The sequence below is a fragment of the Myotis daubentonii genome, chromosome 9, assembly GCF_963259705.1.
Source record: "Myotis daubentonii chromosome 9, mMyoDau2.1, whole genome shotgun sequence".
Taxonomy (NCBI): Eukaryota; Metazoa; Chordata; class Mammalia; order Chiroptera; family Vespertilionidae; genus Myotis; species Myotis daubentonii.
Genome location: NC_081848.1, coordinates 69,659,926 through 69,687,315, shown reverse-complemented (window position 1 = coordinate 69,687,315; position 27,390 = coordinate 69,659,926). Strand labels below are relative to the sequence as shown.

Sequence of the window (27,390 nt, the reverse complement as noted above, 5' to 3'; positions counted from 1 at the left end):
CCCACCCTTGGCGGGAGTGCCTTTCGGAACCACCTCCATTTGCTCAGGTGCCCGCTGATTGTTTATCAGCCCTTTCAAGAGATTAAGCTGTACTCTGAGCGGGACACTTAGGTCACGGATCCAGGGGGCCTGGGAGTGTCCCGTGGCCATGGGGCGTGCTGCCAGCCAGCGTCTGGGCTCACGCAGACTCCATGGCCACTGTGCTCCACGGTCCTGCTCTTCCGAACCATTCGGCGCAGTGGTTCTCAACCTTCTGGCCCTTTAAATACAGTTCCTCATGTTGTGACCCAACCATAAAATTATTTTCGTTGCTACTTCATAACTGTCATGTTGCTACTGTTATGAATCGTCATGTAAATATCTGATATGCAGGATGGTCTTAGGCGACCCCTGGGAAAGGGTCGTTGGACCGCCAAAGGGGTCGCGACCCACAGGTTGAGAACTGCTGCATTAGGGGAACTTGAGGATGGGTGAGAAGAGGGGTCCTTGCTGCATCTCTGCTGGTCACCTGGTCCTCCCCCCCTCCCCCGCCCCCGTCCCCCACAGGAAAGGTAGAGACAGTCCTTGCCCTGAGGGATTCAGAGTCCAGTTAGGGTGATAGACACAGAACAAACAATGACAGTAGCACATTATACGCATCCCCTGGAGAAAAGCACACGGTGTCCTGCGAGTGTAATGGTGGTAAATGCTTCAGCCTGGGGGTCAAAGAAGGCTCCCTGGGGGAGGAGACGGGAGCAACCTGCCCACTGCAGATCTGTGAAGGGGCCTGTGAGATGGGCTCCCCTGCCTTGCACTTGGCTCAGGTTCTAGCGGGGAGTGGGGGGGGGGGGGGGAGGATGGAAATAACTCGGCTTCCTCGTGAGCGTGTGGGAGAGTGGTTAGCGACGCCTTACAAGATGCCGAGGCTCCAGGACCACCGTTCGTTATTGGCTCCAAGACGACTTCGCTTTAGGCCTCTGTTTTGAGAGCCATCCGAGAACAGAGGTTGGCCAAGAAAACCAGCTTGTCTCTTTAAAAGAGGAGGGACGGCTCCCCAGGCCGCGCCCTCCTCATGACTATGAAATTATCGTGAATATTGATGCGGGGGCGTGGCGGATTGGCCAGCTGTGTCACCAGCCAGGGGTTCCCGGTTTCGCGGAGGAAAGTGACAGAAGCCCAGCCGAGGGAGACGCGGAGAGAGCAGGGCGCCCGACAGCCACCAGTCTCGGGGGAGCGCTCCGCTCCCCCGCCCCCGGCTCCCACCCAGTCCGGGGGGCTCCCCAAGCCCTCAGCCCCGCTCCCGGGCTCCCCATGGAAGCCAGCTGTGCCCCCGGAGGAGCCGGAGGAAGAGGAGTCGGCTAAATGCCCGCGGTGCGCCCGGCGCCCCGGAACCCTGCCTTCCGCGCGCCCTAGGTCCCCCGCGCCCCCCGCGCCCCCTGCCCGGGGCCGCGCCGCCCCCGCCCGCCCCGCCCGCGGGGTGAGCCCCGGACCTGCCCCCGCGCGCCCGCCAGCCTCCAGCACGAGCTCTGGGCCGGGCGCGCCGCCGCCCTGGAGTGAGGGAAGCCAGCCCCAGGGGTCCCCGGAGCCCGCCGCGATGGACGCCGTCTTGGAGCCCTTCCCGGCGGACAGACTGTTCCCCGGATCCAGCTTCCTGGACTTGGGGGACCTGAACGAGTCGGATTTCCTCAACAATGCGGTAAGGCGCAGGGTCTGCGCGCCCCTTCCACACTCCGCACCCCTCTGCGCCGCTCGCCTCCCCCCCCAACCCCCGCCCAGACGGGGCTACACATCGCTGGGCAGAGCGGAGGAGGGGGCTGGAGCAGGGGCCCCGGAGGGGCACGTGCTGAGAGCTCTGGATTCGGTGGCGAGGTCCCGCAGCACCTCCCTGTGCCGCGCCTGGACCCGAGCCTCAGAGCTCGCGCCAGGACGCGCCCCTCCTGGGGGCTCCGTCGGTGAATACACTGGCCTCCGCCGCCTGGGGAAGGGGACGTCGGCGCCACCCGACTCCCCGATGTGAGCCTAAAAGGCACAAATCCTGCCCCCGCCCGGGGTTCCAGGACCAGATTGCGCGCAAAGTGGACCCGCGGCTGGTTCTCCGCTGGGAGGCGCACAGGGGAGCCCTCGAGGGGCCAGAGACTCGACGCCCCCTGATCCAGACTCGGGTTCTGAGCCAGACCCGGACACCTCGGGGCGCTGCCGCCCCAGAGTCAGGAACGCGACGCCCCCAGGAAGGGACCTGCCGTTCCGCTGGTCAGAGCAGCACAGGGCGATCGATCGCCCAGAAAGAGGGAGGTCTTTCTCCCCATCTCTGTGTCTCTAGGTCTGTTTCTCTCTCTCCTCTCGCTGACTCTCTCTCTCTCTCTCTCTCTCTCTCTCTCTCTCTCTCTCTCTCTCTCTCTCTCTCTACTGTCTGTGTCTGGGCTTGTCCTTTTTCTCCTTTTTCTCCTTTTTCTCCTTTTTCTCCTTTTTCTCCCTTTTCTCTCTTCCCCTCCCATCCTAAGGAAACGTGGCTTCTCTCTCTTCCTCCCTCCCTCCCGCCCTCGTTCAGGCTCAGCCCAAAGGCCCTGCTGTGGGGGAGGGGTGTGGGCTCAGTAACAGGAAAAAAATATGTGGGTTCCGAAGAACCTTCCCGGTTAAAATGTGGGCAGCTTGGAGAATCTGGTAGTATGCCCCCCGTGTAGTGAACCTCCAGTCTGTTCTGCACACGTGTGTGTGTGCACACACAGGCACACACACACACCCAGAGATCATCCCAGGGCCTCTACTTCCTGGCCTCTACCTGCTGGGACTAAGATTAACTTGGCCAGACAAAAGCCAAGGGCATAGAAATGTAAAGGGTTGGGCATCTTAGACTTTCACCGACACTGCCCCTGGCTGCTAGACTGATGGTCGCAAAACCAGCCAAGGGGCAGGAACCTGAGCCTGGGAGGCATGGGGCTGAGGTCTCCCTGACCTTCATTTGGCAGCAGAGCTGGGTCGCCCTGCTCTCTGAGGAAGGCTCCTGGTCCCAGTCAGGGGGCGCACTCTTGGGCAGGGAGGCCACGTGGAGGAGGAGAGAGGACTTGAACCTGTAGTGGGGGAGACCTGGGTTCTAGTCCTGCCTTTGCTTCTGCCTCCTCCTGGGAACCTGGGCCACACCACCAGCTCCCCTCCTTGGGCCTCGGTTTCTTGTCTATAAAATGGGCACAGGTTGGATCAAATCTTTCTAAGGATGGTCTGACACAGATCCTAGGAATAAAGTAGCAGGCAGCTGGGGTTCCACGCACCTCTCTTGGAGTTGGTAACAGATACTGGTCAGAGGGAGGGGGTTGTTGTTTGCACCCTTGTAGCCAAGGGAGGTGGTAGAGCCCCTCTGTGAGGTTCCCTCAGAGCCCTCAGCAGCTGAGTTGGGCTTTTCTTCTGAATGAACTCTGCCGCCTACAGCCTCTTCCTGCTGCTCCATTCAGCCTTGCCTCCCCAGCTGCTCATCTGGGCCTTGGTCCAGCGCAGGAAAGGAGGCACGATCAGACAGTGGTATCCAGCACTAGGACTGGGGAGGGAAAGCCCTGCTAGAAAAGCTCTTGACCTTGGTCCTAGGCCAGGCCAGGAGAGGCAGGGCCAAGGCAAGGATTGCTGAGAGGAGAGGAAAACGAATTCCGGTGCTGGGAATCATGGAATTTGGTTCTAGCTGTGCTTCTGCCACCAGCCAGCTAGGCAGTTCAGACAAGTGACTTTTCATGCTCTGGTTTCCTCACCTGAAAAAATGGAGATACAGAACCTTCCTTCGCCATAGTGTAATTGTAGAGATTCAGTGACAGATTTAATTAAAGACGAATCAGGACTCTGCCTGGCAGGTAAGTTTCCATGGTTAACTTGCTCCAGAAACTTGATAGAGTGACAGTAAGAACTACTCAGGTAGGAGTTGTTGGGTGACCCTCTCTGGTGCCTCCATTTAAGTGTCTACGGTCCCTTTCAGCTGAAACTCCGTACCAACTCCTGCTTCATGCTGCATGAGGATAGGGAAATGTTTCCAGGGTTAAGGATGGGAAGGGATGGAGTCTGCATGCTTCTCAGTCTGGAAGATGGAGAGCAGGATATGCACTATCCTTTAAAATGCAGATAAAGGCCATAAAGCCATGCGGAAAGTGTATGTGCTCTGTCGCTCCGTGCAAAAAGCAAACATCAGAAGGTATGCTCACCCTGCACACTACCACGTAAGAAGCACACATTCGCTTGGCCAGAGACGGGAGAATGAGCATGCGGTCAAGTCCAGTGTGCTGGGAAGGTGGCGGGGGAGGGAGCTTTATTTTTTCTTTTGTGAAGATCCTGTCATGCAGTCTTGTCTGTGTGATTCTCAGACACCCCTCGGAAGGGGCTGCCCTTCCTGCCAGATGTGGGACTTCTCCTCCCCATACCCTCCACGGTTCCTGAGGTGGCCGCCCTCGAGCCCTCTTCCCTGTGCCCTGTGGTCAGCCCCTGGACAAGTATGAGAAAGGGTCTGGTGCTCGGAGAACTGGGATAAAGGACCAGAGGGAGAACAGGTCATACCTCCAGATGGAGACACTGGTTCTGGGTGCTTCTTGCCTCGTTCCTCTGGCTCAGGGAAAGGGGTGACTCTGATTTCTCCAGGGGAAAAGGGCTTTGGATCCCAGAGAAGGCCCAGCTGGGAAGGTGTTGGGGGGTGGGAGGAGAAGGAGGAAGAGAAGTTCTGTTGTCTCAGAGGGGAGCAGCAGGAAGCTTGGAGGATGTTTGCCCAGCACACTCATTTACCTCCCAGCAGCTGGGGAGGCCAGGTATGGGGATGACCAAACCCAGGGACCAGCCCAGGAGAAGGGAGGTGTGGGGCTAAGCCTGAGCACTGCTGCCCAGGCCCCCAGCCTGGCTTCTCCTGGCTTCTCTCTTCACCCCCACCCCCACCACCACCTCCAGGCTTGGGAGGACTTAAGGAGATTAGAGAAGTATGTGCGTTTGGGTGTTCCTATGTCTGTGTGTGGGCCTTTAACAGCCCTTAAAAGGGGAGGGGTATATGTGTGCGAGCCCATGTGCGTACATGTGTGCTTCTCTTTAAATTCTCACCAATGAGAACGAGGACCCAAGGGCCAAAGCACTCTGGTCTCAGAGTAGAATCCACGGGAAAAGGACTAATGGAGCAGCCCCAATCTTCGGGCTCCTATTCAGGAAGGGAGAGCTCCCCGAATGCCTACTCCTCTAAAACACTGAGTTTGTTTTAGGCAGGTTTTGTTGTTTTGTTTTGTTGTTTTGTGCTTCCCCTACTGAGATATGAGCTCCTTGAGGGCAAGGGTTTATCTGTCTTGTTCACTGTTGTACCCCAGTGCCATGTTCAGTGCTTGGCACAGAGTAGGCCTCAACCAACCATTACTGAATGACTGAAGGGGGGCCTAGGCCGGACCCCACATTTTTAGGGAGAGGGGGAAAAAAGGTGCTTAAGCTCATCTACTCCCAGCCATCAGTCCTGCAGCCTGCACTGTGTCTGAGATTCAGGCAGGTTCTCCATGCTTTCCAATGAGTTGTCATTGCCTTGAGCCATCCCCATCCTATGTTTGGTACAGACACTCGTAGCTCCTGAGACAGGATAGTCTAGAGCTGACTGAGCCACAGCAAATTTTAATTTGTAGTTTAGGCCTCAGCTTTGAGCATTGGCTCTAGGGCTTCCCTCTTCCCCATTTTCTTCTTGTTCAGGACTCCTGGATCCAACTTAAAATTAAGTATTTTCCTGGCCCTACCTCAGGGCCTTTGCACGTGCTGTTCCTGACATCTAGAATGCTTCCCCTTCAGTTCTCTCTGTCTCATCTTCTTCACTTCAAATGTCACCTCTTTAGAAAAGGTTCCCCCAACCACCTCAAGTGGGACTCTCTGTTATTTTCTGTTCCAGTCCTTTGATTTCTTCATAGCTCTTATCTCAGATTGCAATTATTTTATTGGCCTGTTGTCCATTTTCTCTGTGAAAAAGAAAGTTCCATGAGAACAGAGACCATGACAGTGTTGTCCGTTGCCATAAACCTAGCACAGTACCATGGCATACAATAGGTGCTTAATATAGTAAAATTCCACCAGAAGGCAATAAGCAGAGTCCAAAGTATTCAATCAGGTAAAATGTGAGGTTATGGTATTACAGGATCAATGAAAAACAATAGATTTCAGTGGGTCTGTTCTCTCACAAAAGGCACAAAAGTCAAGATTGTGAGATGTCACTTACCACATGCCACAGACCAAACTGAGAAGGTTCTAAAGGAGCGCGAGGCAGTCAGCCCTTTAGGTAAAAGTTTGCCCCCCTTTGTTTGAGATGGGCCCCAGGTGTAGGACAGAAGCCACGGCTTGGTCGCATTGTAGTGGGCTCTGCTCCATTTCAAGGATTTACTCTATTGGTAGAGAAAAATACTTCAAACCGGGGCAATCCCAATAAGGGAAGGGGGAGAATGTTTTTAAAAAGGAGAGGGAAGCCCTGTGCTCAACAATAAAGATAAAAACTAAAAAGACAGACCTGTGTGCTCAAGAAGTATACCCATAATTCCTGAAGGGGCCCTGAGGTTCTCCGGGTCCTGGCCTGCTCAGCCCTGAGGGTGATGGAGAAGCTGGATCCCAGGAAGATGCTGTCTGTACCCTGATCTGCTGTGAGGTCCCTCCGGCTTCCCTGGACCAGCTGGGGATTTGCTTGGTCGTCCCTCAATACATCTGTCCCCTCCTTTAGCAACTGGCACAGGAGGTCACAATGCAGAGGGACCTCCAGCCGCTCACAGCTAGAGACAGACAGAGGGAAAGAGACAACAGCAGCACTGTGGGGTGCCGTGAGGGAGCAGAGCATGGTGAGAGCCCGGGGAAGGGCACAGATGAGCCTCAGGCCATGGAAAGTTTCTCAGAGGAGGGAACCTCCACACTCTCCCTCCTCAGTGTCCCCATCTCTACTGGCAAAGGGATGACGGAAGGCATTTTAGCGGGGTGGACTGGGGCTGTGTATAGGCGTCATTGTCCCTATGCAGATGAAAAACAGAATCAGAGAGGAGGGGGACCTCGTAACTGTGTTCTCGGGCTGGGATCCCATGGAGCCCAGGAGGGGAGAGCACCATCTCTCTCTTGCTATTGCACTGGTTTGAACTTTGCTCTCCAGAGCAAGGGAAGTTTGGGATCTCAGGTCTCAGAGGAGCCCCACCTTCATCCTCTTTACTCCCATCCTTAGGGCACTGTGGGTGCCTAGAGCAGTAGGAGCAGAGCCAGCAGGTTGCCTGGCCAGTGAGAGGAGGGGCCCCACATCCCATGCTCGCTCGGAGATGCTGCTCCCAGCCTGCCTGGGAGCTCAGACCTTTGCTCTCTGCAGCTTCCAGGACTCCCTGGGAAAGTCTGCTATGTCTAGCCTAGCCTGACCTGGCTACTGTGCCAGGAGAGGGTAGGATGAAGGACAACCTCCCCCCCGCCCCCCCGGCCCCGTTGTGTCTTCCCTCCCTGTATCATGTGCCTCCTGCAAGTCTTGGTACTGAGGCCCTCCCCGAGCATCCCTCTCTGGGACCTGGCTTGCCCCTGAACCTCCCTCAAGAAACCAGCTCCAGATGCTGGAGAACAGGCTGTTCTTCTGGACGTCTCAGTGCTCCAGGGGGCAGGATGGAGGAGGAAGATTTGGGTGGAGTTAAGTCAAGACCATGAGCATTGCTTTGGCTGGAATGCTCTGTAACCCCCTCGGACAGACTAGGGGAAGCCAACGTAAGTGGCAGAACCCTTGACCAGGATTGGGAAGAAGGTAGGAGAGGGTGTATCTGGTTCAGGAGAAGCTGGGAGAGGCAAGAACTCTGGTCATCAGAGGAAATATCCTGATCCCCATGACCTGAACACAGTATCATCAAGGCCAACCTGACAAATAAGGCAATCATGGGTTCCCTGCTGCCGGGTTCAGTGTACCTCCTCTCCAACCCTCCTGGGAAGAGCCCTCACTGAAGCATCCTTGGCCTTGGCTCTTGGCCCAGGAACCACTTCACCCGTCACAGAGGGGCTGACACATCTGGGCTGGGCTCTGTGGTCCACATAACAGCTGGACAGCAGCAGCTGTCCGCCATCCCCTTCCAAAAGAATAACAAAAATGAAAGCAGCAGTGGCGTGAGCAGGCTCTTCAGGCCCTTGAGGAGAGCCAGGAGGCAGTTTTAAAGCAGCAATGGAGGGGACTTGCTTTGGAAGCAGACAGGCCAAGCCTTCGCCCATGTCCTCAGCCCTCCTCGCCTCACTGCCCTGATTTTCTGTGTGACCTTGGGCCTTGGCGTCCTCATTTGCTGAACTAGACTGTGAGTTCTTTGAAGGCAGGGAGTGTCAGGCAGTTATTTTTATCTATTGCCTAGTTATAGCCATAGTGACTGAGTGCTCAGAAATGTTTATTTATTGGAAGGAAAGAAGGAAGGAAGGAAGGAAGGAAGGAAGGAAGGAAGGAAGGAAGGAAGGAAGGAAGGAAGGAAGGAAGGAAGGAAGGAAGGGAGAGAGGGAGGGAGGGAGGAAGGAAGGAAGGAAGGAAGGAAGGAAGGAAGGAAGGAAGGAAGGAAGGGAGGGAGGAAGGAAGGGCAGAGATGGTGGACGGATGAATGGGTGGGTAGATGCATAATGGAAGATGGACACTTCTACACTACCAACTTTGATGGTACTTTTTAAAAAGTGGATTTTGTTTATTTATTCAAAGAGTAAATCTTAACCTAAATCCCACATCTACCTTTCACTTTACCATGATGGCCTTTTCTATTACAAAATAGATTGTGCACATAAAAGTATATATATATATGCATGTATATGAATTATAAAGTATAATAAAAATGGATACCTGGGTCCAAACTACCAGCTGAGAATAGACTCAGCTCTGAATATCTTGTATCTCAAACCACATGAATCTGGCCTGGCCAGTGTAGCTCAGTAGTTGATCATCGGCCTATGAACCAGGAGGTCACGGTTCAATTCCCAGTCAGGGTACATGCCCGGGTTGCGGGTTTGATTCCCAGTGGGGGCCATGCAGGAGGCAGCTGATCAATAATTCTCTTTCATCATTGGTGTTTCTCTCTCCCTCTCCCTTCCTCTCTGAAATCAATAATATATTTGTAAATATATATTTTTTCTTTTCTTTTCTTTTTTTATTGTTTTATTGCTTAAAGTATTTGTAAATATATTTTTAAAAGACCACCCATGAATCTGGGGAAGAGGTGAGCAGTAGACCATGAATCCACTCCACTCTGGGCAGATTCTGATCAAGAATCTCCTGAGATGAGGTGCCTACTCCCAGACCCAACTTGACCAGACAGCTAGTCCACAGGAGAGATGGCAGGTACCTCAACAAGCCCTGAGGAGCCGTTAATGGCTGCCTTTAGCTATTCAAACTTGGGAGCAAATTCTAGTTCTCACTGTTTGTCATCTGTGTAAGCCTGACAGGTGCCTACACCTCTCCCAGCTTATGTTCCTCATCCATAAAGGAGGGATGACCATAGAACACAGGTTTCTTGTGAAGATCCGATTAGATAACTTTTGGAGAATGCCTAGCACAGGCCTGGCATGTAGTAAATCCTCTGTAAACAATAGCTGTTGCTGCTGCTTTTCTGATTATTGCTGTTGTTGCCTGAACGGAAGGTCCCCAGCACTGGACAGCCCTTGGAGGAATGTCTTACCTTCTCCATCCCTGTGCTCACCCCGAGCATCGGGATTTTATTTTCTGATGTGTCTGACCTCTCTGGAGCCGGAAGGCTCTATGGGGAAAAGCCAAAAGATGCCGAGCCTGTGTTTTTGGGGGAATAAGGAGACGGTGGCCAGGTGTGAGCAAAACCAAGGCCTCAGTGAACAGCCAATACATGGAGTGGAGGGCCCATATTTGTATCTAGTACTATATTTGGGATAGGGCAGCAAGAAATCAATCGTTTCTTCAACAACTAGTGTTGTTGTGTGTGCTTAAGAGCGCAAGCTCTGCAATCAGAGCTTGGTTTCAAATCCTGGCTCAAACTCTGACCTGAATGAACCTGAGTAAGCTACTTCTCAATGCCTCAGTTTTCTCAGCCATTAAATGGGGATACTAATAGTACCGACCCTATCTTCTGAAACTTTAATGAGATAGATGCTGCATCGAAGGAGCTAAAACAGTTCCTGGGACATAAATAGAGGCAGTTATTGTCATTACTCTTAGGCATACTGTATGATGGGCACTGTGTGAGGCCCTGCAGAGCGTTTCAGGATGAACTCCATCCTAGATTCTACCTTCAAGGAGGTTCAAGTTTAGACAGAGAGATGGGCCCCATTGTGCATAACTGGAGTTCAAGGCATGATATCAGCCAGTGACCTAACAGTCGATAAGTGATTCGTTGGTACAAGCGGGAGAGGACTCTTCCAGCTGGGTGATCAAGGAAGGCTTCCTGGAGGAAGCAGCATTTGCATTAGGACTTAAAGGATGATAGGAGTTGGAATGAAGAGACAAAGGGCAAAGGCATTCTAGGCACAAGGAATGGCACAAGCAAAGATCCTGCAACAATGGAACTCACAGCAGTTTCAAGAAACTGGGAGCGTTCATCCAATGAGGCTGGAGGGAAGACAAAGATGAGTGGCTCCAGCTATCTGGTAAGTGGAATGCGGAGCTTAGGAGCTGGGAGTGTTATCTGTAGGCGGGAGGGAGCCAGTGATAGTTCTGAGCTAGACACAGTGGTGGTCCCAGTGCTGACTGAACTGCCTCAGTGCTGGGAGTCCATTGGAGGGATGTCAGCTGTCAGCCTGTCCAGATGAGGAAGGACCCTCTCCCAGAGGGGACAGAATTGTGGGCCCTTCCCAAACCCAGAGCAGCCCAAGGCAGCAGCTGATCCCAGGTCCCTTCTCTCCTCTTCCTTCCACCCTCTGCCCTGATGTGACTCTTGCACTGGGCCAGGAGTACCAGTCCTCTTCTGGCTCTTTCATCCCCAGTGCTGGGGACAGGCTGACCTGGGGAGTCCAAGGCAAGCCCACCCTTGCAGCAGGACAGGCTGTCCCTCTTCATGCTGACAACCCTAGGCTCAACCATGTCCTTCCTCCTGGCTTAACCCTGGGACACTAATGGGGTTCCCCCCACCCCTCCTACAGTTCAGGAGCCTCCATTATCAGGCAAAGCATGTCCCTATTGGCCCCAGGGGAATAGAAGGATCTGAATCCTCCTGAGCCCAGCCCAACCTGTCACCTCACCTCCTCGGCCTTCCCACCCATCAGCTGGGACAAGATGCCCAGAGCCCCTTTTGTCATCCTCCCCGAGAGGAAGTCCAGCCCTGCCCTCTGCTGCCCCAAAGCCTTCACCCCTTTCTCTCCCAGGGCTGTAAATCAGTTCCACATTTGGGATCTGGCATGTACTATCTGCCCAGAACTTTCCCCTCCGTTCGCTCAGGCTCCCATCTCCCCCACCCCACATGGTCAGCCCATAGGGTCTGCAGAAGGAGAAGGGCTCCTGCATTCAGTGACCCCCTTCAATGGTCTTGAGAGGAAGCTAGGCTGTCACTGGACCAGAGGTTCAGTGGGCCAAAGGCCCTCCCAGAGAGAGATGAAAGAGGAAGGGGGTGGGGTGAAGGCAGAGCTTGAGCAAGCGTATGAGGGGATGAGGGGTGGGGGGTGGCGAGGGAAGGAGGGAGGTAGTTCCCAGCTCAGCACATTCCTGAGACATCTGGACGTGCTGGAAGGGCCCCAGCTGGCCCGCACGGCTGTGGCTCCAGCTTCTCTGCTCTGTGATGTCAGGACCCAGCATTAACCCCTCCTCTCAGAGTCCCACTGGCCTAGGGGCTGAGTGCTGGGGTCTCCTGCCCTGACCCCTGGCCCTCAGTGAGCAAGCAAGAGGCCTGTGGGGCTGTGGAAGAAATGCCTGCCCCAGCGGAGGGCCTGGACTGGTGGTAGAAGGCAGACGCTGAAGACCCAGGGGTTTGCCCAGGGGACTGACTCAAGGAGGTTCCTTCTTTGGGCTGATGCCAGCCCCCTCCCTTCTTGGAAGGAGGATGAGACAGAGGAAAGACTCTGGAAATGGCGGCTTACCTTGAACTCTCAGTTTCCCTCTCTGTAATAATAACAGCTCCGTTTAATGCGAGCCTTCTCCGTGTCCCACATTGTATAAAGCTCTTCACAGCGGTTATTTCATCCTCACAGCAACCTGGCGGGGTAGACAGAATTACCCCTATTTTACAGCTGGCATGGAGGCTCAGAGAGCTTAAGTAACTGCGCCAGGCTGCTCAGCAAGTACCAGAGCCAGGATGCGGACCAGGTCTGTCTGCTTCCCTTGCTCATGACCATTGTACTACTTTGCCTCTGCAAATAAGAGAGGGATCTAATGATGCCAGAATTTCTTTCAGCTCTGCAGTTGTAATTGTTTCTTTTGGCTATCGTGGCACTCTTCAAGAAGGGCAGGGGAGGCATTAGTCACACACTGGGTGGGGGGAGGAGGGCAGAGGCCTCTGGCTGTGAAGCATCAGATGGGTCAGGAGCCTTTGGAGGTCCCCTCCCTTGGAGCCCCAGAGAGGGCCAGACCCCAGGAGCTGGAACCACAGCCTGATCCCCAGCCGAGCCCAGGGGTCCCACACCTTCCCTGAAGGAAGGAGTAAATAAGGAGAGAGGATGCAGCTTCTTCCAAAAATAAAACCTGAGGACAACTCAGACAGGCTGGGATGCTGAGGAAGCCAAAGGCCGAATGCTGAGTGTGCTGAGGAGAGGGAAGAGGCCAAGGGAATTCCAGCCAGAGCTGGGTGGCAGGTTCCAGCCCAGGAGGGCCTTCCAGCTGGCCAGGGGCCGGGAGAGCAGCTCAGCCGGTTGGCCACTGGGCTCTGTTTATACTCTTTGGCCTGGCCTAAGCCTGGACAGCTCTTCCAGCTCTGAGTAGGGGGCTGTGGTCCCCAGGTACCTGGTCTGGCTGTGGCTTAAGAACAAAAAGGCCTTGAGGAAGAACAACCCAATAGGGAGGAGCCCAGGGAAGGAGTCCAGGCGCATGGAAACTCTGCCTGGAGCAGGAGCAAGCTGGCATCAGAGTGGAATTCCAGGCAGTCATTCCTGGAGGCTCAGCTGCAGAAAAAAGGCCTCCGTCCGTCCGTTAGATCACTGGCACATTCCTTCATTCACCCACTGATTCAGTCAGGCAGTCACTCAGCGAACGCATCTACCATGTGCTGGGACCAATGCGAGGCTTTGGCGATACAGATGAGAATTGGACACAGCAAGACATAGTTTAGAGGCAACCTGGCTAAAGCATTTCGAGCTACACTAAGGAACTGGGAAACTATCCTAAGGGCAGTAGGGAGTCACCAATGGATAATGAATGAGCAGAGGAGTCTCACAGTCATATTGGTGTTGAAAATCCCTCTTGATGCAAGGTGGAGAATGCTCTGGTGACAGAGCAGAGTTCAAACCTTGACCTACCTCCATAAATGGGGTAGTCACACCACTGGTGAGAAGGTCTTTTCCAAGCAGGACCTGGGCTTTGTTCATCTCTGCATCCACAGGTCTGGGCACAGAGTAGGTACTCAGTAAATACTGAACAGATGCATGTGATGAATAAATGAATGTGAGTAGATGCCTCTATTCTCTAGCGGCCCCCAGTACCAGCCCTGGCACTTAACGCCAGTGTCCTGAGCTGTCCCGCAGGGCTCCTCTGGCCACTGACTATGGCCCAACATCCCCGGCAGCCAGACCGTGGGCTGCTGTGCCATTAGTGGTGCCAGTCACAGCTAATCCCAGCCCTGGGCGGCAGCACTCACTGCCATCACTTCCTCCTGCCCAGACAGTACCTGGCACCTTCCCCAGGGTTGGGCCACAGCTCATGGGCTGCCTCGGGGCTGGTCGGGAATCTGCAGGCTAAGGCTCCACTTTCCTGAGGACCCATGTCCTGCCCAGTGTCAGGAGGGGGAACTGGAGGGCCAGGCTAACAGAGCTGGGGGCTAGAAAGAATGCACCACTCCCCAGGACCCTGCTCTGCACAGAAGCAGCCTCCGGTGGGTGCCAGCCTGCCCTTTCCTCTGTCCCTTCCTTTCTCTAGTGCACATGCCCAGAAAACCTCAATCCCCGTGTTGCCCCAGAGGAGCCTGGGACTACCAAATCTCCCTTGCCGAGAGTCACATGACTCAGTCATCTCAGGCACGTGGCTTGGCACAGTCAGCATTTAGTTCTGTGGTCGTGTGAGATGTTGCGTTTGCTCATGTGAGGGTGTGCATGGCCGCATCTGTGACTTTGTCTGGGGTGACTGCCCATGTGTGCACATATGGGAGTCTTTCTGTCTAGTCACATCTGAGGACTGTGTCCTCATTGGGCCTGTTAGCGCCTGCCCATGTCAGCTGACTAGTGGACATGCAATACCCCTGTGCCAGGCTGTATACGGAACTGCCTAAATGTGTCCAGGGGATAGATCTTACATTGGATAGTGTTTCCCTGTGTAAATAGGAACCTCACAGCCCATATCTGTATAGCACGTGCACAGGAGTGTGTGTGTGTGTGTGTGTGTGTGTGTGTGTGTGTCCACCACCCATACACACACAGAAGTATTTCTGCTTATGTGGACTTGGGCTCTGTGGTCAATAGTTCAGCCGGGGGAAAATATGAAACCTCAGCAGCCGCCTGCCCTGGGCCTGTGATGGGGGGTGAGGTTGGAGGTTGGAACAGTGTGCTCCCCTTAATCCCATGCCCTGCCAGGAAGACTCAGAGAGAGGCCACCTCCTGGGACAGGGAGAACTGGCTCCATCCCTTCTCAGTCCTGGGAGAGGCCAGGAGAGAAAAGGAGCCCACTTTCTGAAGAGCCTCAATAGGAGCACAGATACAAGGAATGGGACACTGAGGCCTGAGGAGGAAACACTACCTGTCCCTGGGGTCTCCTGAGTCTGAGTCCAGGGCCTTTCCCCTTCACAGGACTGCCTTCAAGTCCAGGTCTGAGAAGGCAACCCCCAGTGCCTGAATGGTGAGGCTTAAGGAGGGGGGTTGGGGGCTGACTGACAACCCAGGGGCCCACCTCCCCTCTGCTAAGCCCCTCCCTGCTCTCTCTTGACCCTGCCCCGCACACATATACATACTCTGGACACAGTGGTGACTCAGACTGATGGCCCTTCAGCCTGAAATGGGGGCAATTTTCTAGTGACTACCAGGCAAGTAAGCGTCCTGGAATGTATGGGTCAGTGTGTGTATGGGGGGCGGAGAGTGGGGGCCCGGTCTGTGGGGAAAGGGAAAGGGAAATATAAGAAGATGCTCCTCCCCCTCTCCCCAGAGCTCACTCTCTCGGAAGGAATGTCCGGGCTCGGGGTTCCCCCCTCTCCTTATCCCACAGCTCAGCCTGACCCACGCTGGCCTCCTCCCTCTTTTCCCGAAGCACAGACTGAATCGGCCTGGGTCAGGGAAGGGGCAGAAACCAGGGGCAGGGGGCGCTCCGAGGCTGCCTCGGGTCCGGGGAGACCCTTCTCCCACACACACCCTCTGCAGACAGCTGCACCCCCAGAGCGCTTCCCTCTCTCTGCACTGACCCAATGGAGGAATTAGGGGTGGGAACAGGGGAGCTTCAGACGGTCCTCCTGCCGGCCCAGGAGGGTCCCCCTTACCCCACCAGGCACCACGACCTGGCTGCCCCTTCCTTGGGCCCGAGTAGGATTATTGAAGGATCGGCATAAGGAACTGAGCTGGAAACGCTGCAAAGACACTTAGGAATTGGGGGCTGGCCTCCCCTTCGGCCGGGGTCGTCGGAAGAGACGCTTCCTCTCCATTTCCCCCCACTCCCCTCTCCTCGGGTGGGGGTCGAGAGAGCGCAAAGGGGTCCTGCCTCCGCTCCAGGGGCAGAAAGGGACCAGGGCCAGAACCAGAACACCCTGCCTTCGGGTCCGCGCGGTCCCTGGAGCCCGGGACCCCCCTCCGCGCAAGCCCTGCCCGCCGCCCGCCCCCACGGAGGAGGGCTCTCGCAGCCTCCTCCCATTGGCCGGGAGCTCCGCGGAGCCCACCAATGAGCAGGCTGGGTTCCCCGGGGCAGCACGAGCGCGGGGCCCACAGGATCCGCGTCCTTATTTATTATTATTTTTTTTATAAATTTTATTGATTTTTTACAGAAAGGCGGGAGAGGGATAGAGAGTTAGAAACATGGATGAGAGAGAAACATCCATCAGCTGCCTCTTGCACACTCCCTACTGGGGATGTGCCCGCAGCCAAGGTACATGCCCCTGACCGGAATCGAACCTGTGACCCTTGCCAAACCTGTTAGGGCCCGCGTCTTTCTTTAAATTTAAAGGGCGGGAGCCGCGGGGAGGGATGCGCGCGGGGAGAGCCCGGGGCCGCTCCAGAATAGTGGGGCCGGCGCTGGCTGCGCGTGGCAGCCGAGAAGGAGCTTGTATTGGCACGACTGTAGGAAAAAGTCTTGAACGAGGAGGGAAACAAATCATAATACAGTATTTCCTTCTCTTGCTTCTCACCCCCCACCACCACCACCTCCCCACCCCAGTTGCCTGGAAAGGCACCTCCATAGAACGCTCACCCCGGTTAGAATCCGACCTCCCCCCCGCCCCAACTATGACCCACGACCCCCTGCCATTTATAGATTCCTGCCCTCCACCCCCAATCTATTCCGCCGGATAATCTGAACCCTGAATTTTCTGTGTGTAAACCGGAGGGAGAGCTGGGTGACCCCGGGGGACAAGAGGCGCTGCTGGAGCTGGGGAGATCTCCAGAGTGGGCTTCCCAGGGGGAGGGGAAGGGGGGGAGACGAGGAAGAAGTGAGAGGAAACAAGGAGAGGCGCCCCACAACCTGTCAGCCCAGAGCTATGAAGAACCCCTCCCTTCCCCCCACCCCCCAACATTACCAGTTCACTGTGTGGCCCTGGGTAGGTGGCCCTCCCTCTCTGGACCTTGGTTTCTTCATTGGCAGATAGGGGAGGAGGGCGTGGACCTTGAGCTTTCTCGGGTCCCTTTCTGCCTCCGACCTGAGGATAGAAACCAACCATAACTGAGCTCCAGGCACCAGACACAAGTGTGGCTACGAAGTTTTCTCAAGTGAGTCCCTCTGGCACGCTTCCAGGAGCTGAGAGTGGGCCTGGGGGTGAGGGGATGTGCCCATTGTTGCCACCAGAGGTGGGCCCAGCACACAAGAAAGCCCTGAGCCAAGGCTGGATTTTCTGTGTCCTCCACCCCCACCCTGCCCCTTGGCCGCCCTCCCCTTCTCCTTGGCTCCCACTCTCTGGAAGCTCCATCCTGCTGAGTCTTGGCTGCTGTTTCCAGCAGGTGGGGTGGGGGCTGCTCACAAAAGGGGGCCAACTGAGCTCCCTCAGCAGGGTCCAATGGGCACCCCAAAAGGGGTCTCCGAGAAGGACCCGGCTCATCTGCCTGGAGCCCAGGCCTTCCGAGACCCCAGTCCAGACTGGAGAGAGCATCTTTCTTCTCCCAGGCCCCAGGGACAGCTTGGCAAACCCTTATCGCCTGAGAAGCAGCTGCTGGAGAAATACCTTAGCAGCTGACTCACTGCCCTGTCCTCTCTTCACAACCCCCTCCCACTGGGCCCCACACCAGGCCTGACATGGAGGGAGGGAGGGAGGGAGGGGAGGAGGGAGGGAGGGGGGAGAAAAGAGAGAGAGAGAAGGGACAAAGCGACCCCAGCTGGTCTGGCCCAGACTCTACAGAGGGTGTGGCTAGCACAGTTCTGGATGGGTGGTTGGGGGAGGTTGTACCCTGTAAATGGTCTTCATCTGGGATCACAGTTATTCTTAGAGACTTGTTCAGCTGAGGCCTCTGACCTGCTGGCACTGCCCTCTGGGGTACAAGATATAGACCCTGCCTCAGGGAGTTTACAGTCTGGCAGACAGGCAATTCCTGAACTGGGGGAGGACTGGGTAACGAGGAGCTGTGCATGATTCCCAGTTCTCCTTGGCTCCCTGGGCCTCAGTTTCCCTGTCTGTCAAATGCAGATATGCAACTTCTTATCCATTGGGTAATTGTGAGGATTGAATAAAATAACCCATGTGGAAGCACAACAAAATGTTGGATGGTAATGATAAGCTCTGGCAAACTGGGAAAGGAGAGAATTCCTCAGTCAGTAGGGTTTCTGGACTCCTTTTGCCCTGGGTTCTCTGATCACAATTTGTTTGGGGGGAAAGACCAAACCACCTTTCTCCATGGGCTTCAAGCTCAGCTCACTTCAGGCCCAGAGTCAGGCTTTTCATTATAATAATGGCTAACAATTACATACTAGGCACTGTTCTAAGTGTTACATGTATTGACTGCATATGTGTATATGTGTGTTATATGTATACATGTGTTATATGTATTTACTCCTTTTGCCCTCATAATCTTTTGAGGTGAGTAGTAAGCACCTAAAAATATTTGGCTCTCAGGACAACAACAACACTATGAGATAGGAATTATTATTGACCCTAACAGATGAGGAAACTGAGGCACAGAGCAGCAAAGTAACTTAGCAAGTAGTGGAGTGAGGGAGCAAAAGGAAGTCTACCCAACTGCAGAGCTTGTGTTCATCCCCTGCTCCCCGCAGGCTGATGCTGGCGGCCCTGACCCTTATGCTCAGATGGGGCTTTTCTGCTCATCCCTCTGCATTGGAATGGGCTCCGAGGAGTCCACGCCAGAAAAAAGCAGACAGCTCCAGACTGCACACCAGCCCCCCAGAAGCCAGTCCTTGACCCTTTACCAGATGGGGCCTCAGGGCAGGAAGCAAAGCCCCCATCATCTCTACCAGCCCACCAGCAAAGTCAGTCAGTAAATAATGAATAAACAACAATAACATCCCCTTACATACATATAATTCTTTTTTAAATATATATTTTTATTGATTTCAGAGAGGAAGGGAGAGGGAGAGATAGAAACATCAATGATAAGAGAGAATCATTGATCGGCTGCCTCCTGCACACCCCCTGCTTGGGAGCGAGCCCACAACCTGGGCATGTGCTCTTGACCGGAATCAAACCAGGGACCCTTCAGTCGCAGGCCAATGCTCTATCCACTGAGCCAAATCAGCTAGGGCCTTATAATTCTTTAGAGAGAGAAAAATAAGCCTACTATGTACCAGCTGCTGGGTGCTTTATTAATAAGAGGTAACATTTGTTGAGTAATTACTATGTGCTAGGAACTGTTCTAAGTTTCTTTACAAGTATAAATGACCCTTGAACAGCACAGGAGTTAGAGGCACCACCCTGTGCAGTAGAAAATGTATAACTTTTGACTCCCCAAAAACTTAACGACTAATAGCCTACTGCTGACCAGAAGCTTTACCAGCAATATAAACAGTCAATTAACATAGTTTTATATGTATTGTATACTGTATTCTTACAATTAAGTAATCTAGAGAAACAAAAATGTTATAAGAAAAGCATAAGGAAGAGAAAATACACTGACAGCACTGTACTTATCAATATCATAAGGCCACGTCCTCTGATTACAAGATGAAAAAAGTCCACATATCGTGGACCTGTGCAGTTGGAACCCATGTTGTTCAAGGGTCAACTGTATTAACTTGCTTAATCCTCACACTAATCCTGGTGGGGAGGAACCATGCAAAGGTCCCTATGCCAAGGAAGAAATTAAAGAGAGAGGGGAGAATGCACTTTCCCAGGATCACAGAGACCAATATTTTTCAGGCTTTTTTGTTTATAAGAAATGTATTTTACATCATCACCACAAACATACACACACACACACGTAACTGAGGTAAAAATTGACACTGCGTATTTAACTTTTCTGGGTGCTGTGCACGCTGATATGCTGTACTCTATTTTGTTCTGTTTTATTTCTTCTTACATCCTAGTCGTGACCTACTACATTGGTTCCACAGCCCGTGGATGAGTCAACACCGGCAGTTTGAATGGCCCTGAGTCTGGCTAGAAGTCCCAAGGCCGAGGCTGGGATTCGAACCCAAGTAACATGGCTCCAGAGCCTATTCTCTTGGGATAAAGAGTGGCTTAGAGAAGGGGACTCTGGAGGCGTGTGGGCAGGTGGGGACTGTCCTAATGAGGGAAGTGAAGGCCTTGCACCCCAGCAGAAGATAACGCAAACGTCACTAATACTGCCACTGGGATGCAAACTTGCTGCCTAGACATAGTTATTCTGTTTTTTTCTTTTTAAATTTATTTTTCAATTACAGTTTACATTCAGTGTTATTCTGTATTATTGACTATAGTCCCTGTGCTGTAGTCTACATCCTTGTGGCTATTCTGCAACTACCAATTTGTACCATTTAATTCCTTCACCTTTTTCACCCAGCGCCCCCCCCCCCCAACAGTCCTCCCCTCTGACGGCTGTCAGTTTGTTCTCTGTGTCTATGAGTCTGTTTCTACTTTGTTTGTTTGTTTATTGTGTTCATTAGATTCCACATATAAGTAAAATCATATGGTATCTGTCTTTCTCTGGCTGGCTTAATTTCACTTAGCATAATATCCTCTATACCAGTGATGGCGAACCTTTTGAGCTCGGCGTGTCAGCGTTTTGAAAAACCCTAACTTAACTCTGGTGCTGTGTCACAGATAGAAATTTTTTGATATTTGCAACCATAGTAAAACAAAGACTTATATTTTTGATATTTATTTTATATATTTAAATGCCATTTAACAAAGAAAAATCAACCAAAAAAATGAGTTCGCGTGTCACCTCTGACACGCATGTCATGGGTTCGCCATCACTGCGCTATACCCTCTAGTTCAGCCGTGGGCAAACTATGGCCCGCGGGCCGGATCCGGCCCATTTGAAATGAATAAAACTAAAAAAAAAAGACCATACCCTTTTATGTAATGATGTTTACTTTGAATTTATATTAGTTCACACAAACACTCCATCCATGCTTTTGTTCCGGCCCTCCGGTCCAGTTTAAGAACCCATTGTGGCCCTCGAGTCAAAAAGTTTGCCCACCCCTGCTAGTTCCATCCATGCTGTCACTAAGACATAGTTACTCTTTAATTAGTCCCCGCCTGAAGGAAGTAGAGTGGACCTAGAGACAGACTCAGGCCATCTAAGTGATGTGACCAATGTCACTGAGCCAGAACTAGAGCCCTGTGTCCTGTTGCCTGGTCCAGGGATCCTTTCACGCCATCTCCAGCTTACCTTTGAGGATAATGACATTGAAGCTGGTGATGGCAGCAGAGGTGGGGCTGGAGGTCATGTGATGACTGGTGCTGGTGATCATAGACATGATCATGGTTGGTACAGGTGATGTGGGTGGTGGGAGGTGCTGGTGCTGGTGATGGCGGCATTAATGATGGCGGGAAGAGTAATGGGGACATTGCAGGGACAGTGCTGGTGATGTCAGGTCTGGAGGCACCACCACAGCAGTGTCTGTACCCTTCTCCCAAGCTAAACTGCCCCCCACCACCTCCTCCTTCCCTAGCACTTCCCTGAGCACCTGGACCACTTTGCGGAGAACATGGAGGACTTCTCCAACGACCTGTTCAGCAGCTTCTTTGATGACCCGGTGCTGGATGAGAAGAGCCCTCTACTGGACATGGAACTGGACTCCCCCACGCCAGGCATCCAGGCCGAGCACAGCTACTCCCTGAGCGGTGACTCTGCACCCCAGAGCCCCCTGGTACCCATCAAGATGGAGGACACCACCCAAGGTAAGAAGGGCGGGAGGGCCCAGGACAGCACATGCACATCAGGCCCAGGAGGGAAGGAAGCTTTTGCAGGGCCACAGGGGGCACTGGAGGCTGAGGCTCCCAGAGGCTGTGGGAGGGGGCACCCACAAATACCCCTCAGGGAGGCTGCCCACTTTTATCACTGAAGGGAGGGTTCTCTAAAGCGCCCCTCTCCCCCTGCCTTGCTTTTTAGCAAAGGGCCCTTTGAGTCTTTTCTCTCAGGTTCAACATTCGAGAATTCCAGACTGTTGCCCACCTAGAAATGGCCTTTGGGCATTTCCTCAACCCATCTGGCCCCATGGTATCTGGCTGGGTGATCATGGACACATCTCCTGGCTTCTATGAGCCTCAGGGTCTGCATCTACCAATGGGAACAGCAGTAAACATTTCTACAGTCCTCTCCAGTTTACCAAGTGCTCTCATGTTCATGTTCTCATTTATTTCTCACGACTCAGAGGTGAGGAAGGAATCACTTTTATCATAATCCTATTTGACTGGTAAGGACAATGAGCCTTTAGGAAAGCTGAGTTGTTTAAGTCACAAACTGTAAAATGCAGGTTAGGGACTTGGAAGCAAGCAAGCCCGCTGATTCTAAGCCTCACACCCTCACCGCCACCACATTTGCCAGCCTCAAGGGGGCAGCAAGGAGTACTGGGTTTGGAACCAAACATCCTGATGCTTCCACCAGCTGCTGTGTGGTCTTAGGCAAGTTTCTTAACCTCTCTGGGCTTCTGTTTCCTCAATTATAAAATGAAGATACTCTGTGGCTTGACATAGAATTCTGGACAAGATTAAAAATCCCAGCACATAATATATATCAACTAGAGGCCCGATGCATGAAATTCATGCAAGGGGCTTGGCCCCCATGCCTCTGCTTCGGCCTCCACAGCACCGCAGCTTAGTCTGGAAGGTCATCTGGAAGGTTGTCTGGAAGGTCATCCAGAAGGTCATCTGGTCTAATTAGCATATTACACTTTTATTATTATAGACTAGAGGCCCAGTGCACGAAATTGTGTGCAGGTAGGGTCCCTCCGCCTAGCCTGCGATCAGGGACACCTTCTGCCCATTTGCCAGTCCCCAGTCCCACCCTGCCGCCAACACCCATCACGGTTCCCCATTTGCCATCTGGCGATCTATCAGAGCCTGCGGGCTGGGGGAGGGACCAAGAGGTCTGCCTTCCACCCACTTGCCAGTTCCCAGTCCTGCCCCACTGCCACCCACCCCAGTTCCCCGTGCTTCCCCATTGGCCGTCCAGCGATCAGAGCCTGTAGGCTGGAGAGGAGGGACCAAGAGGTGGTCAATGCACCTCATGGCGACTGGTCGATCAGTCGTTCTGGTCGTTACCCTGTTATGGTCGCTGGCCTTTTATTATATAAGATAATCACTGGCTATTTTCACTGTGCCTATAAAAGTCCTCTTGATACTGTCGTGGTTCTTATTCCTTTCCCCTCAGAGGACAATGGTCTTGAATGGTTTTCTTAATATTCTCATCTATTAAATGGGGAAAATAGTGGTGTCTGTCCCATAGAATTTGGGGGAGGAATAAATGAGCTCATATGTGTCAAGGGCTTAGAGCTGTGCTCAGTGCAGAAAGTGTGAGGTGCTTCTTAGGGTCCTAGAGGTTCCCCAGGGGCAGAGACAGACCTGTGTACCACCCGCCTCCCCCCCACCCTAGCCCTGAGGGCAGGGACATCTCTTGAGGTTTTAAGTGGCTCCAGGACTGTGGTTGCTGAGGTCCCAGCCTCCCTCCGTGCCCTAGCCACAGGGAAGAACTCTGAGGTCACTCAAGGAGGCCTCGGGCAGGGGAGGGGCAGGGTGTGGGATGGGCACCCTCCCATGGCGGGCTCTCCCTCCACCCCCACATGCCCAGCCCAGCAACTCCTTGAACACCCCCAATCTATTTTTAGAGTAATTTATTTGTGGGCCCTTTGCAGGGGGCAGTTTCCCGGAGGCCAGCGGGCTAGGCTGGCCCTGTAATTTGGGAAGATTGTGGGTGTTCCTGGAGCCAGGGGCAGCCTGTGGCCCAGAGCTGGGGCTCTCCGGCTCCCAGAGGGTGGGGCCTGGCCTCTGAGGTGGGATCAGGCAGCCGTTGACCCCTCTCCCCACCCACAGTGGGTCCCCAAGGCCAGAGTCCTCTATAGTCCTTCCTTTGCAAGCTGGCCGCCCAGACCCCCGCCTTTCCAGTACTTCTCTGACTTCCAGGTGGGGCCAGCCTGAGCTGGGGTGGAGGACTGTGGGCGCCCAGCAGGAAGAGGGGTGATGCCTGCCATCCCTCCCAGGGGCACCCAGGTGAGGTCAGGAGGCCCCCTAGATAGGCAGGAGGTTCACGCTCCCCAGGAGACCTGAGCATCATCCCTCACCCCCCACCTGCCCCCAGTCACAGGTCCGGTGACTGCTTCCTTCTAAAGACGTCGCCAGTGTGCTCCGTCCTCTCCATCCCCACGGCCACTGCCTCTGCTCCGGCCTTGTCCTCTCTCGCTGGACCATTCCAACAGACTCCCGCGGTGTCCCTGCCTCTAACTTGCCTGCCCCAGGCCAGTCTTCACACAGAGGCAGTGATCTTTTTTAACATCACAAATCCTAACATACTTAAAACTCTTCAGTGCCACCTCATTGCCTTTAGGACAGTGGTTCTCAACCTTGGCTGCACATTAGAATCACCTGGGAATCTTTTTAAAATCCTGATTTCTGGGCCTCATCCTCCGGAAATTCTGTTTCTTTGTTACTAATGTTGTGGCCCCACCCCATAACAAAGAAACAGAATTTCCGGAGGGTGCGGCCCAGAAATCAGGATTTTAAAAAGATTCCCAGGTGATTCTAACGTACAGCCAAGGTTGAGAACCACTACTTCAGGACAAAGTCACAGCTCTGAGCGCAGCCTCCCAAGCCGCGCTGCCCCTGCCGGCCTCTCCGGCCCCATTTCCTTTCCTTTTCATTCCAACTGCTTGTGACCTTCACTAGATGCCCAGAACCTAGCACCGTGCTCAGCAAATGTTTACCGAATAACAATAATTATATGAACAATAGTACCATTTATTGGACATTTATTTACTTCTTTTTTTTATTTTTTTTATTGCTTAAAGTATTACAAAGGGTATTACATATGTGTCCATTTTTCCCCCCGCCCTAGACAGTCCCCTAGCCTCCCCTATCCCCCGGTGTCTTATATCCATTGGTTATGCTTATCTGCATGCATACAAGTCCTTTGGTTGATCTCTTACCCCCCTACCTCCTGCACCCCCACCCTCCCCGGCCTTCCCACTGCAGTTTGACAATCTGTTTGAGGCAGCTCTGCCTCTGTATCTATTATTGTTCAAAAGTTTATAATGGTCTCTATTATCCATGAATGAGTGAGATCATGTGGTATTTTTCATTTATTTACTTCTTAACAGACACTTTTATAGATGAGAAAACTAAGGCTCAGAGAGGTTAAACAACTTGCCTAAGGTCACACAGCCAGTCAGGAGGGGTTCTGGTCTGTTGTCCAAGCCCAGTCTATTAGCTGCTGAATGAAGAAGGTGCCCCCACGTCTTCTGGCTCCCCGCGGGTAGGAGGGGTGCCGAGCCCTGTGCTCCGGGAGCCACCTGAGCCTGGGTCCTGCCCCTTTCCCCAGATGTGGAACATGGAGCCTGGGTGCTGGGACACAAATTGTGCTCCGTCATGGTGAAGCAGGAGCAGAGCCTGGAGCTGCCTGTGGACCCGCTGGCCGCCTCCTCAGCCATGGCTGCCGCTGCTGCCATGGCCACCACCCCGCTGCTGGGCCTCAGCCCTCTGTCCAGGCTGCCTGTCCCCCACCAGGTGAGCCTGGGGACTGTTTTGTAGGGGCTGAGGGAGGGGCAAAGGGGGGGGGGGTCTGTGTGGGAAGAAGTGTCCAAAGCCCTGTGCACCCAGGGTTCTCTGAACAGGGAGCAACGTGACCCTCAGGACCAAGGGCTGGAACTCCCAGACGGGCCTCCGCCTCCCCCTTGGGCCGCCACGCGCCATCTAGAATGCGCACAGACCATCGAGCCCTCACTGTGAGCTGGGGCCCTCACCGTGTGTGGGCAAGGCTCACAGGACGCAGGCAGGGCTGGCGTTGGGCCACGTCCAGAGTCCCAGAGATGGAGACAGCCAGGCCACTTAATTTTCTCAAGGCGTCAGCATTTTAAAAAAGGAAGGCCAACGTGGAAATATAAAACTTGTACTGTCTTTCGGTTGTTTACATTCAAGAGATTAATATCTTCAACCCACATTCTCATACTACCCCCACGCCCTACGAATGTAGATATAACATCATTGGCTATAGGTCCAAGATGATATCTGAAAACCCTTCTGAGAATGTGAGGCCCAGAGCCCAGGCCCCTGGGAGAGGCCCTGCCTGGGGCCAACTTGGCTCTCACTTGTGCTCTGGGCACATGCCACTCCCTTTTCCTCCGCCTCCTGCTCTATAGAATAGGAGTGTGAGCTACAGGGTACCTCTAAGACAGTGGTTCTCAACCTTCCTAATGCCGCAACCCTTTAATACAGTTCCTCATGTTGTGGTGACCCCCAATTTCATTGTTACAAATTGAACATGAGTAAAGCATAGTGATTAATCACAAAAACGATATGTAATTATATATGTGTTTTCCAATGGTCTTAGGCGACCCCTGTGAAAGGGTCGTTCGACCCCCAAAGGGGGCGCGACCCACAGGTTGAGAACCGCTGCTCTAGGAGCTTCTGTCCCTGGGTCGTCTTAAATCCTTAGTCTGGATAGGGCCCCTCCTGCCCCCTGCTGGCCACACAGCTCAACTGATCAGAATGTGACCACAGGCAGACCTGTCAGCCCCTCCCAAACCCTCCACTGTCCACCAGGATCAAGGGTTGGCTGCAGATGGGGAGGATCTTTTTTTTCCCTTAAATATATATTTTTATTGATTTCAGAGAGGAAGGGAGAGGGACAGAGAGATAGAAATATCCATGATGAGAATCATTGATTGGCTGCCTCCTGCACGCCCTCTACTGGGGATTGAGCCCGAAACTCTGGCAAGTGCCCTTGACCGGAATCAAACCTGGGACCCCTCAGTCCACAGGCCAACATTCTATCCACTGAGCCAAACCAACTAGGACTGGAGGATCTTTTTTAAAAAAAATGTATGTTTTTATTGATTTTTTAGAGAAAGAGGTATAGAGAGATAGAAACATCAATGAAAGAACATTGATCAGCTGCCTCCTGCACGCCCCCTACTGGGGCTTGAACCTGAATACCTGTGACATCTTGGTTCATGAGTCCATGTTCAACCACTGAGCCACACCAGCTAAGCGTGGAGGATCTTTTGTGATCAGATCCAAGACTGACTCTGCAACACCTCGGGCCTTGCCAAAGCAGGAAGGGAAGGCAGGACTGCAGCAGCAGCCAGAGGTGGGGCATGTGCCTCAGAGAAGGACACTGAGGCTCAAGGGGTTAGGCAACTTTCCCCAAATCACACAGTCACAAACAGAGGAGCTGCACCCCCAACTCAGACGCCAGACCTGAAACGCACACCTTCACTCCAGTGAGGTCACAACACCCCAGCGGAGGCAAAAGAACCAGAAGGTGGTGAAGTGCCCTCACCCTTCTGCATCGCAGTCCCCTCATCTGTCACTTGAGGGCTGAGCTGGGATAGAGACACGAGGGAACCTACCAGGCCCCCTCCCCCCAACTTGAACCTTCTATGATTCTTACTCGTCTGCCTAAACTTGGGATTCTGTGCCCCACCCACAATATCATGGCCTCTCTCTGCTGGCCACAGACCAAGGGAAAAGGCAGTCCTAAAGTCCAGCACCCAACACAGCGCCTTCCTCAAAGAGAACACCACTCCCTGCGTGTTGACAGCCATGTGTAGGAAGCCACGCGTGTTCCTGAAATCCTATCTGGAACAGCAAGTTGGAA

At 53.4% G+C, this 27,390-nt stretch overlaps 1 protein-coding gene and 1 long non-coding RNA gene across 3 annotated transcripts in view; one reads left to right on the top strand and one right to left on the bottom strand.

Annotated features, from left to right (window-relative positions):
- The first annotated feature begins 1,106 nt into the window (after nt 1-1,106).
- Nucleotides 1,107-27,390, top strand: part of CREB3L1 (cAMP responsive element binding protein 3 like 1) — a 36,627-nt gene continuing 10,343 nt past the window's right edge. Inside the window, exons 1-3 of one of the 2 annotated variants that reach the window (XM_059709529.1) lie at nt 1,107-1,675; nt 21,254-21,482; nt 25,114-25,298. In XM_059709529.1, coding sequence (XP_059565512.1) covers nt 1,574-1,675; nt 21,254-21,482; nt 25,114-25,298 — 516 coding nt within the window. In that variant the 5' untranslated portion in view covers nt 1,107-1,573. The remainder of the gene's footprint in view (nt 1,676-21,253; nt 21,483-25,113; nt 25,299-27,390) is intronic. The other variant, XM_059709528.1, reaches the window with a different exon arrangement.
- Nucleotides 5,466-12,190, bottom strand: LOC132241219 (uncharacterized). The gene is made up of 3 exons (XR_009454463.1): nt 11,959-12,190; nt 6,461-6,716; nt 5,466-5,918 (listed from the first exon to the last, which is right to left on the bottom strand). It is a non-coding gene; the product is annotated as an uncharacterized LOC132241219 (long non-coding RNA).